At 33.5% G+C, this 13,380-nt stretch overlaps 1 protein-coding gene across 2 annotated transcripts in view; it reads right to left on the reverse strand.

Moving 5' to 3' along the window:
• The window catches only part of STXBP5L (syntaxin binding protein 5L), a 512,379-nt gene that overhangs the window by 462,525 nt on the left and 36,474 nt on the right, over nt 1-13,380 (reverse strand). For both annotated transcript variants that reach the window (XM_050781882.1, XM_050781881.1), the window contains exon 3: nt 5,021-5,118. In XM_050781882.1, the coding sequence (XP_050637839.1) occupies nt 5,021-5,118 (98 nt within the window). The remainder of the gene's footprint in view (nt 1-5,020; nt 5,119-13,380) is intronic.

A 13,380-nucleotide genomic window follows, 5' to 3' on the forward strand; every position in this document is an offset into this window, starting at 1 on the left:
AGAGATGCCCGCTCTCATCACTCCTATTCAACATAGTGTTGGAAGTTCTGGCTAGGGCAATCAGACAAGAGAAAGAAATAAAGGGTATTCAATTAGGAAATGAGGAAGTCGAATTGTCCCTGTTTGCAGCTGACATAATTGTATCTTTAGAAAACCCCATCGCCTCAGCCCAAAATCTCCTTAAGCTCATAAGCAACTTCAGCAAAATCTCAGGATACAAAATAAATCTGCAAAAATCACAAGCATTCCTATACACCATTAACAGACAAACAGAGTGCCAAATCATGAGTGAACTCCCTTTCACAATTGCTACAAAGAGGATAAAATACCTAGGAATGCAACTAATAAGGGATATGAAGGACCTCTTCAAGGAAAACTACAAGCCACTGATCAACAAAATAAAAGACGACACAAACAAATGGAAGAATATTCCATGCTCATGGATAGGAAGAATCAATAACGTGAAAATGGCCATACTGCCCAAAGTAATTTATAGATTCAATGCCATCCCCATCAAGCTACCAATGACTTTCCCGACAGAATTGGAAAACAATACTTTAAAGTTCATATAGAATCAAAAAAGAGCTCACATTGCCAAGAAAATCCTAAGCAAAAAGAACAAAGCTGAAGGCATCACGCTACCTGACTTCAAACTATACTACAAGGCTACAGTAACCGAAACAGCATAGTACTGGTACCAAAACTGATATATAGATCAGTGGAACAGCACAGAGGCCTCAGAAATAACAGCACACATCTACAATCATCTGATCTTTGACAAACCTAACGAAAACAAGAAATGGGGAAAGGATTCCCTGTGTAACAACTAGTGCTGGGAAGACTGGCTAGCCAAATGTAGAAAGCTGAAACTGGATCCCTTCCTTACACCTTACACAAAAATTAATTCAAGATGGATTAAAGATTTAAAATGTTAAACATGAAACCATAAAAACTCAAGAAGAAAACCTAGGCAATACCATTCAGGACATAGGCGTGGGCAAGGACTTCATGACTGAAACACCAAAAGCAATGGCAACAAAAGCCAAAATTGACAAATGGAATCTAATTAAACTAAAGAGCTTCTGCACAGCAAAAGAAACTACCATCAGAGTGAACAGGCAACCTACAGAATGGGAGAAAATTTTTGCAATCTACCTATCTCACAAAGGGCTAATATCCAGAATCTACAAAGAACTCAAACAAATTTACAAGAAAAAAACAAACAACCTCATCAAAAAGTGGGCAAAGGATATGAAGAGACACTTCTCAAAAGAAGACATCTACGTAGCCAACAGACACATGAAAAAATGTTCATCATCACTGGTCATTAGAGAAATGCAAATCAAAACCACAATGAGATTCCATCTCATACCAGTTAGAATGGCAATCATTAAAAAGTCAGTAAACAACAGATGCTGGAGAGGATGTGGAGAAATAGGAACACTTTTACACTGCTGGTGGGAGTGTAAACTAGTTCAACCATTGTGGAAGACAGTGTGGCGATTCCTCAAGGATCTAGAACTAGAATTACCATTTGACCCAGCAATCTCATTACTGGGTATAGACCCAAGGGATTATAAATCATGCTACTATAAAGACACATGACCACATATGTTTATTGTGGCACTATTCACAATAGCAAAGACTTGGAACCAACCCAAATGTCTATCAATGATAGACTGGATTAAGAAAATGTGGCACATATACACCATGGAATACTATGCAGCCATAAAAAAGGATGGGTTCATGTCTTTGCAGGGACATGGATGAAGCTGGAAACCATCATTCTCAGCAAACTATCACAAGGACAGAAAACCAAACACTGCATGTTCTCACTCATATGTGGGAATTGCACAATGAGATCACTAGGACACAGGGTGGGGCACACCATGGCCTGTCGGCGGGTGGGGGACTAGGGGAGGGATAGCATTAGGAGAAATACCTAATGTAAATGATGAGTTGGTGGGTGCAGCTACCAACATGGCACATGTATACCTATGTATCAAACCTGCACATTGTGTGCATGTACCCTAGAACTTAAAGTATAATTTAAAAAAAAAAAGAAAAAAAAAGGAAGACTAAGGCAGAGCCTCCAATTGACCTCGGTGAACAAAGAGATTTATCATGGCAACAACAACAACAACAAAATTTCATAAAATGAAAAACTAAAAAGGAGATATTATATCTCATACCACAGAAATACAAAGGCTCATTAGAAACTATTATGAACAACTATGCACCAACAAATTTTAAATCTTCAAAGAAATTGATAAATTTCTAGACATATACAACCTACCAAGATTGAAATATGAAGAATTAGAAACCCTGAACAGACCAATAATGAGTAACATGATTTAAGCAGTAATTAAAAAAAAAAAAAAATCTTTCAAAAAAGAAAAACCCAAGACCTGATAGTATCATGGCTGAATTATAACAAACATTTAAAGAACTAATACCTCTTCTACTCAAACTCCTAATTAAAAAATTGAAAAGCGGGGAATACTTTCCAACTCATTCTATGAGACCAGCATTATCCTAATAACGAACAAAAAAGAACACTACAAGCCAATATCCCTGATCAACCTACCTGCAAAAATCCTCAACAAAATACTCACAAATCAATTTCAACAAGACAACATATTTTTTAAAAATCATTTATCATTATCAAGTGGGAATCATCTCAGAAATTCATGAATAGTTCAACATATGCAAATCAATAAACATGATATATCACAGTAACATAATCAAGAACAAAAACTATCTGATCATTTCAATAAGTGCTGAAAAATCATCTAATTTCAAGTTTCACACTATCTGGTTTCCAATCTACAAAGCTACAGTAAGTAAAAACAGTGTAGTAGTAACATAGAAACATACCTATAGATCAGTGGAATAGAATAGAGAGCCCACAAACAAACCCTAACATGTATGATCAAATAATTTTTGACAAGAGTTCCAGGACCATTCAATGGAGAAGACAGCCTTGTCAACAAATGGTGCTGGGAAAATGGGATATCCAAATGCCAAATAGTGAGATTAGACTCTTTTACTATACACAAAAATTCACTCAAAAATTGATAAAAGGCTTAAATGTAAAACCTAAAACTATAAAACTCTTAGAAGAAAACGGGGTAAAAACCTCATTCCATTGGATTTGGTAAAGATTTCTTACATATGACCCCAAAGCACAGGCAACAAAAGAAAAAAATAGCCAACTTGAACTTCATTAAAATTTAAAATATTTGGATCAAAGGGCAATTACTATTGGTGAAAATGTAAACTAGTATAGCTGCTATGGCAAACAGAATGGCAGTTCCTCAAAAAATTAAAAATACAATTATCATATGATCCAGCAATTCTCCTTCTGGATATATACCCAAAAGAACTAAAAGCAAGGTCTCAAAGAGATATTTGTATACCTATGTTCATAGCAATATTATTCATAATAGCTAAAACATGGAAAAAAACCCAAATGTCCATAAATTAATGAACAGATATCAAAATATGAAATATACATACAATGAAGTATTATTCAGTCTTAAAAAGGAAATTCTCACATAGGCTACAACATGGATAAATGTTGAGGACATTATGCTGAATGAAATAAGTCAGTCCCAAAAAAGAATAATACTGTATGCTTTCACTTATATAAGTTACCTAGAGTAGTAAAAATTATAGAAACAGAAAGCAGAATGGTGGTTTCCAGGGGCTAGAGGAAGAGGAATATGGAGAGTTATAATTTAATGGGTATAGAATTTCAGTTTTACAAAGTGAAAGAGTTACAGAAAAGGACAGTGATGATGGTTGCATAATATTATAAATTTATTTAATAACACTGAATGGTACACTAAAAAAATTAAAACTAAAATATCCAATTATCACATGACCCTTCAGTTGTACTCCTGTGCATTTACACCAGAGAAATAAAAACTTAGGGTCACACAAAAATATGTACACGAATGATCATAGCTGTTTAGTAAGAATAGCCAAAGACTGGAAACAAGTCAAATTTCCTGGAACAGGTGAATGGCCACACTGTGATACATCTAAACCATGGAATATTATCCAATTCAGTATAAAGGAATAAACTATTGATATATGCAACAATATGAATGAATGTTCAGAGAGTTATACTGAGTGAAAATGGCCAATCACCAAAAATTATTAACTGTATGATTCTATTTATATAACATTTTTGAAGTGCAAAATTATTGAAATGAAAAACAAAGTAGTGGTTGTTAGGGGTCAAGGATGGGGTTGGAGGGACAAGGTGTGACTATAAAAGAGCAATGTGAAGAATCCTTGTGGTGACAGAAATGTTTCGTATCTTGATTGTATAATGTCAATATCCTGATTGTGATATTACACTATAGGTTTCTAAGATATTACAATTGGAGCAAAGTAGGTGAAAGATATGAATATCTCTGTATTATTTCTTATAACTACATGTGCTTCTACAATTATCCCAAAATAAAAAGTTTAATTTTAAAAAACAGGATGATACTAAAGTAGAATTTGGGAGGAGATTTATAGTACTGTAGGCACGTATTAGAAGAGAAGACAGTTCTCAAATTAATTACCTGTTTCCACTTTAAAAACTAGAGAAAGAAGATCAAATTAAACCCAAGGTAACCAAAAGCAAAGAAATTTAAATGATCAAAGCAGAATTCAATGAAATTGAATATAGAAACACAATAAAGAAGAGCAACGCAACCAAAAGTTGATTCTTTGTGAGAATCATGAGAATCAATAAAATTGATAAACTTCTAGGCAGATGGATAAGGAAAAAAGAGAAGATACAAATTACAAAGAACAGGAGTTAAAGAAGAGACATCAATACTGATTTCAAAGACATTAAAAATATGCCAATAAATTTGAAAATATAGATTTTTCACAATAGTTACTCATTTCTTAGAAAATAATAAAGTTCATTTGGTCATAAATATTTCTCTTACCTGAATATTTCAAGAAATGTAATTGGCATTAATGTGGCAAATAATGAACCAAAAATTAAGGATACATTCGTATAGCACCTGTTCTCGTCCCAATAGCCAAGATTTTCTGAACTGGATCAAAGGCTAATGCTGTAGGCTGATGAGGAAAACCATGCCGAACTGTCTGAAAGAGAGTACATAATACAAATAAGTCTCCAGGTAAATAAAAATTGCAATCACAAGATACCGTTATACAGCCACCAGAATGTCTAAAATTAGTTAAAAGGAAAAGAAAGCTACCACCATACATTAACACAGATATGGAGTAACCTAAACTCATACATTGTTGATGGGAGTGTAAAATGATACAAACACTTTTTAAAAATGTCTTGCAGTTTCTTATAAAACTAAGCATACATCTGTCTTACAATCTAGCAATTCCACTCCTATGTGTATACTCAGGAAAATTAATAGTATATGTTCATAAAATGATTTGTATAAGTAAGACACTACCAGCTGTATTCAAAACAGCAAAAATCTGGAAACAGCCCAGGTGTCCAACAAGAGAATCAAAAAACAAACTGTGATATGATATAATCATACAATGGAATACTACTCAACAATTAAAAGATACAAACTACTGATAGATGCAGCAACACAAATGATTCTCAAAAACACAATGCTAAGAAGCCACACACAAAAAGTTTATAAAATCAGAACAGTAGTTGTCTTGAAGAGTTATTGATTGGAAAGGAATATGAAGAAATTTTTTTGAGTAAAGATGTAATATTCTGTATTTTCATAGCAGTTTGGATTACACAAGCATATACATTAGTTAAAACTCATAAAATGGTACAATAAAATTTGTGATTTCTCTGCATGTAAATTATACCTCAAAAATGTTAAGGAATTATTAGAAACAAATATTAAAATCTATTTAATGCTATGTATACTGAGGTGTTAAAGGGTAAAGTATACTGACATCTGCAACTTGAAAATGCATCCACAAAATAATATAGATAAAAGGGTGGACAGATGGATGGATAGATACATGATAAGTGAATATAGCAAAATAACTGTAAAATATTAGTGGTAAGAATATACATATGAGTGAGTGTTCACAATATAATTCTTTCAACTTTTCTTTCTGTTCCTGCCTTATACATCTAATAAATGGCATGTATAAAAAACCTACATCATAAAAATTAGTGAAAGAATCAATGTTTTCCTTCTAAGGTTAGGAATTAAACAAGTGTTTCCACTCTATCCACTTCCATTCAATATTGTACTGAAGGTTCTATCCTATTCAGAGCAATTAGAAAAGAAAAAGAAATAAGACACATCCAGATAGGAAAACAAGAACTAAATCCACCTGCAGGGAACACAGTTTTGTATAAATGCAATCCTAAGAAATACACTAAAAAATTATTAGAACTAATAAAGGAGCTCTGCAAGTTAAGGTTATAAAACTAATGTAAAAAAGTCAATTGTGGGCTAGGCACAGTGGCCTATGTCTGTAATGTCAGCACTTTAGGAGGTCAAAGCAGGAGTATTGCTTGAGTCCAGGAGTTCAAAACCAATCTGGGCAATATTACAAGACCCCATATCTTCAAAAATAAAAATAAAAAAGAGCGAGCGAGAGAGAAATTCACCAGGCATGATGGTGCACACCTGCAGTCCCAGCTACTCAGGAGGCTAAGGCAGAAGGATCACTTGAGCCCAGGAGGCTGAAGCTGCAGTGAGCCATGATCATGCCACTACACCCCAGCCTGAACAACAGAACAAGACCCCATCTCAAAAAAAAAAAAAAAAAAGTCAATTGTGAGATCTTTCAAGGCTATTGGAGCTACTGGCAACAAATTACTGTATAATTTTCCACTGCTGCTTATTTATAATGAGCTTTCCCCACTACACGTTTATATTTCACATCATGTTTGTTCAATGACTCTTTAAGTGAATCTATTTCAAGCATGTCCATTAGATCCATTTTTTGTTACAAAAATGCCTGACAATTGCTTAGAAACTATACGGAAAATGGGCTGGGTGCAGTGGCTTACAACTGCAATCCTAGCACTTCGCGAGGTCAAGGTAGGTGGATCACTTGAGCCCAGGAGTTCGATACCACCCTGGGCAATATAGTGAGACCTTGTCTCTATTAAAAAAAAAATAGATGGGCATGGTGGTGCATGCCTATGGTCCCAGATACTCTGGAGGCTGAGGTCGGAGGATCACTTGAGCCCGGGAGGTTGAGGCTGCAGTAAGCCATGATCACACCACTGTACTCCAGCCTGGGTGACAGAGTGAAAAAGAAACTATATGGAAAGAATTTTAAAAATTGTTCACACCTTTATTCATTGACCAAGGATATTGTTTATTGATAAGGGCACAGGGTACTTTATATAGTTGCATGATCAAGCATCCATCAATGCCAAAAGAAGAAAAATGACATTAATTGTCAGAACTAAAGAAACGGTGAGTTTAAGTCACTGCTTCAAAGTGCTTTTACGAAGATAAATGTCTTGATTCATCATGTGGCAAAATCAGGATTATAAATCCAGTGCTTTACCATTAGGCTATAATAAATGTTTTCATGAGGACTTAAAAGCAAAATTTTTAAAAAATAAAAAGTCAATTGTATTTCTGTATACTAATAATAAACTATCTAAAAATAAAATAAAGAACCCCATTTATAATAAATAGAATTCAAAGGAATAAAATATATAGGAATAAAATGAACAAAAGAAGTGCAAAACTTATACTCTGAAAACTACAAAATATTATTTTAAAAAATAAAGAAGACCTAAATAAAAGTCATCCCAGATATTTATAGATTAAACGTTAACATGACAATACTCTTCAAATTGATATTAAAATCAATGCAACCTCTGTCAAAATCCCAGCTGGCTTTTTTGCAAAAATTGACAAACTAATCCTAAAATGTATATAGATATCCAAGAGACTCATAACAACAACACAATCTTGAAAGAGAACAAAGTTAGATAACTCACATTTTTCTATTTCAAAACTTATACAAACCTAAAGTAATCAAGAAAATAAGATATTGGCATAAGGATAGACATATAGATTAATGGAACAGAAATGAGATTCCAGAAATAAATCCTCACATTTTCAGTCCCTTCATTTTTGAAGAGTGCCAAGACAATTCATTGAGGAAAGACTAATCCTTTCAGCAAATGGTGTTCAGCAACTCTATATCCACATGCAAAAGAATCAAGTTAAATCCCTTACTTATAACATACACAAAAATTAACTCAAAATGGATCATACATTTAAATATAAACGCCAAAGCTATAAAACTCTAAGAATAAAGAAATATGTTTAAATCTTAGTGACTTGAGATTAGGTAATGTTTTTTAAATTATTTTTTAATTGACAAATAAAAATTATAAATGTTTATGGTTAGAACATGATGTTTTGATGTACATCTACACTGTGGAAAGGTAGACAATGGTTTCTTAAATATAACACCAAAAACATAAGCAACGAAACAAAAAACAGACATATTGAACTCTGTCCAAAGCAAAAACTTATGTGCTATAAAGGACACCATCAAAGAAAGTTAAAGAAAACAAATCTGGAGGCATCACATTATCTGACTTCAAACTATACTACAAGGCTATAGTTACCAAAACAGTATGGTACTGGTATAAAAATAGGCATGTAGACAAATGGAACAGAATAGAGAACCCAGAAATAAAGCTGAATACTTTGACAAGGTATTTGACCTTCAACAAAGCAACCAAAAATATAAGGTAGGGAAAGGACACCCTATTTAACAAATGGTGCTGGGTAATTGGCAAGCCATGTGTAGAAGAATGAAACTGGATCCTCTTCTCTAACTTTATACAAAAATCACCTCAAGATGGATCAAAGTCTTAAATCTAAAACCTGAAACCATAAAAATCCTAGAAGATAACATTGGAAAAACTCTTCCAGACATTGGCTTAGGCAAAGAGTTCATGACCAAGAACCCAAAAGCAAATGCAACAAAAACAAAAATAAATAAATGGGACTTTATTAAATTAAAAAGCTTCTGCACAGCAAAAGAAATAATCAGCAGAGTAAACAGACAACCCACAGAATGGGAGAAAATATTCACAAACTATGTATCTGACAAAGAACTAATATCCAGAATCTACAAGAAACTCAAACAAATCAGCAAAAAATAACAATTAAAAAATAATAATCCCATGAAAAAGTGGGCAAAGGACATGAATGGACAATTCTCAAGAGAAGATATACAAATGGCCAACAAACATGAAAAATGCTCAACATCCTAATTATCAAGAAAATGCAAATTAAAACCACAATGAGATACCACCTTACTCCTATAAGACTGGCCATAATTTAAAAATCAAAAAATAATAGATGTTGGCATGGATGTGGCGAAAAGTGAACACTTTTACACTGCTGGTGGGAATATAAACTAGTACAACTCCTATGGAAAACAGTATAGATATTCCTTAAAGAGATAAAAGTAGAACTACCATTTGATCCAGCAATCCCACCATTGGATATCTACTCAGAAGAAAAAAATCATTATATGAAAAAGACACATGCACATGCATGCTTATAGCTGCACAATTTCCAATCACAGAAAAATATGGAACCAGCCTAAATGCCCATTAACCAATGAGTGAATAAAAAGAATGTGGTATATATATACCATAAAATACTACTCAGTCATAAAAAGGAATGAAATAATAGCATTCACAGAAGCCTGGGTGGAGTTGGAGACCATTATTCTAAGTGAAGTAACTCAGGAATGAAAAACCAAATATCATATGTTCTCACATATAAGTAAGAGCTAACCTATGAGGACACAAACGCATAATAGTGATATAATGGATTTCGGGGGTTCAGGAGGAAGGGTGGGAGTGGGATGAGAGCTAAAGACTACACATTGGGTACAGTGTACACTGCTCAGGTGATGGGTGCCAAAAATCTCTGAAATTAGCACTAAAGTACTTAGCTATGTAACCACCTGTTCCCCAAAAACTATTGAAATAAAAATGTGAAAGGATAATCCACAGAATGGGAAAATAATTTGCAAATCAAATATCTGAAAAAGAACTTATATCCAGAATATATAAAGAACCCTTAAAGTTCAATAAAAAGACAAATAACCTAAATTTAAAATGGGCAAAGGATCTTAACAGACATTTATTATATAATAAATAAATAATATATATAAATGGCCAATAAACACAGAAAGATCCTCAACATCATTAGCCATTAGGGAACTGTAAATCATATCAACAAGATACAACTGTGCACCCACTAGGATAAGTATAATACAAAACAGATATAATAACACATGTTGGTAAAGATGTAAAGAAGTTGGAGCCCTAATACATTGCTGTTAGAAATATAAAACCATGCAGGCTCTTTGGAAAATAGATTGGTAGTTCCTCAATACATGAAATACAGAGTTACCATATGATTCAGCAATTCTACTCCTGGGCATAAACCCAAGAGAAATGAAAACATAAATATAAACAAAGCTCTTGTAATGTTCATAGCACCATTATTCATAGCAGCCAAAAAGAAACAACTCAAATGTCCATCAACTGATGAATAAATAAAAAAAATGTGGTATATCCACACAATAGAATATTATTCATCAATTTTAAAAAATGAAGTACTGATATGTGCTACAACATAGACGAACCTTGAAAATGTTATGCTAACTGAAGAAGCTAGTCACATACTACATGATTCCATTTACATGAAGTGTATAGAATAGGAAAATCTATAGAAAGAGAATTTATATTAGTGGTTGCCTAGGGATGGGGGTTCAGGGTAATAGGAATTGACCGTTAATGCACACAACGTTCCCTTCTGAACTGATGGAAATGTTCTAAAATTGATCGTGGAGGTTGTTGCACAACTCTGTGAATATAACAAACACCACTGAAATGTACACTTTAGGTGAATTGTATGGTGGGTGGGTTATATTTCAATTTGAAATAAAAGAATATTTTTCTCCTCAAGAACAGCAAATAATATTATGACAAAGTATGCAATAAAAAGTTGAGGTCAGTTGGGGTACCTAGTTGATTTCAAAAGAATCAAGGACATCAACGGGAATGATATAGATGCAGTAGAATAAAAAGGCGCAAAAACATAGAACACAGTTTGAAGACAACTAAAAAACAACTTAAAAAATTCTCAGTTTTAGACAAAGTCAAAAAGTGTTCTTGAAATATTATAATTAATGCTCAGTGAAGTAAGATAATAGTAGCAAAGCTAGTAAAAAACGAGTTTCCTAAATATCTAGCTCTTCTTGATGCTACTTTGCTTTGCTTGTTTTCTTTTGTTCCACTCTCCCTTCAAAATACTACAGGAATGAAGTGAAGTGGCCAACGTATCAATAGCTACAAAAATCTATCTAGATATTTGAAGCAAATAAATACGTAATAGAAAGAATTGGTTACAAATATGTGGAAGGGTTGGTCATATTACCCTAAGGTAAGGAAGTTGCTACCACTTCTGAGGATGAAATACGTAAACTGTACTCAGTGCTGATATTGCAAGAGGCACTACCAGAAACAAAATGACTTTTGCTTCCCCTCTACTTTTTAATCTGGTGTAAGTGCCTCCTATTGGCAGAATCTAACCAGAACCCAGCTACCAAAAAAATCTGAGTATTTTAGTGTAGTTTTAGTTTTAGTTTTCTTAGTATAATCGGGAACACAAAGGGACCAAGATAGAACTAACAGCAGTACTTTGGCAAAGCAGAATGTATATTAGGCCTGATTGTCCAGGCTTAATACTATCATAATACTGCAAAATGGCCTCAAAACCACCTGTGACAGGGACTGCCTACTGTTTCCCAATGTCTGCATTTTTCCCTTCGTCTATACTAATAGAAGTTTTAGTTTAGCAGGTAACAATCCAGTTGAATACTATATTTACCAGCCTCTATTGCAGGCTAGACCAGATTGTGAACAAAGAAAAACAGAAGAAATGATATATAATATATTCTTAATGATAAAGGCAAATATTCTATTTTTCTCACCTTCTAACTGATTAGAAAATAGATACAATAGCAGGAGTTAGAACAGCCACCTTAGAATATGAGATGGAAGCCATATATTGATGATGGCAGAACAAGATAGAAAGATCTTATTGGATTATTGACACCACACAATCATTGAATCAGTTCAAGGTTGCTTTTGATTGGACAGATTCATACAAGAAAGATAAATTTCTGTATTGTTTAAGCCACAGTTACTATGGCCTGTTACAGTAGCCTAACTTGCATCCTAATACATACCCCAACCATTCATTCTTAAAAAGAAGTAAATATTAGATCACCAAGTTAACTTATGAGGAATGCTTCCCAGTATTGATCATCAGCCTAAAAAATGAAAAAAATAAATATGGCTTTTGATTCTAAAGGCTTCTAGCATGCTACCATATTAATGGTTGATGCTGTGAAAGTTGCAGATACCAGAATGAAATCACTTTTAGTAGATCCAAACAAACCAAAGCTGGAAAAGTAAAAAGCATGAACAGTTCACACTTGCATGTCTGAGATAAAGACTGTCTCAAGGACTTTCTAAAACAACTCCAAAAGAAATTCTTTTTTCAGTACTGCTATAATTCATATAAGATCCTCTTGAAAGAACACTTGCCCAGTAATAGCGTTTCCACCAAGGAACTGATGCCAACTCTGGTTTTGAGTCTTCAAAACCAATGACCTCTATTTCCAAGCAGCTTATGTGAACTTCTCCTTTTGCCAATACCAGCTTCCCTTTACTCTCGCCTCTTCAGATGCATACATGGGTTGGCATGGCTATGCATCTCAGGTTAAAAAAACTTCATTTCTAATTCCCAAATAAATTCAACATATTTGGACATATTTTTCATCTGATTTTTTTGATTGACATTGCATATATATATCATATCCAAATAATACTGATATGCCAAAGCTATCATTTCTACATTTGAACACAGAACTTCTAGAAGCATTGTACCAGCTTTCACCTAATAACATTAATGTAACCATTGCAAACTACCATGTATAGAAAATAATAATAATACCTATATGTAACAGGGAATAGAATATTCCAATTATGCAATACATTTATTTTATTTAAAAATTATTCTAGGTAGAAGATTTGCCAGTAAATATTTATGATTACCTAATATATGCTATGCCTTCTCTGATATTAGGTTACTTGTCTGGTGTTTGGTCTACAAATGTTACGCTCTGGGTAAAGTGTGGATTGGGGCATATCATTCCAGATCTTGAATTCAGAAATTGCATATAAACTGTCTCAAAATTTATGCAGTGAGTCATGAATCAATATAATTTGAGATAAAATATCTGTAGTAAGGAACGTGATGGACACAACATATTTTGCCACTTTGGTAAGCAAAAGCCAATTATTACTGGAACTATGGAGCAACTCTCATT

Source organism: Macaca thibetana, chromosome 2 (assembly GCF_024542745.1).
Source record: "Macaca thibetana thibetana isolate TM-01 chromosome 2, ASM2454274v1, whole genome shotgun sequence".
Classification (NCBI taxonomy): Eukaryota; Metazoa; Chordata; class Mammalia; order Primates; family Cercopithecidae; genus Macaca; species Macaca thibetana.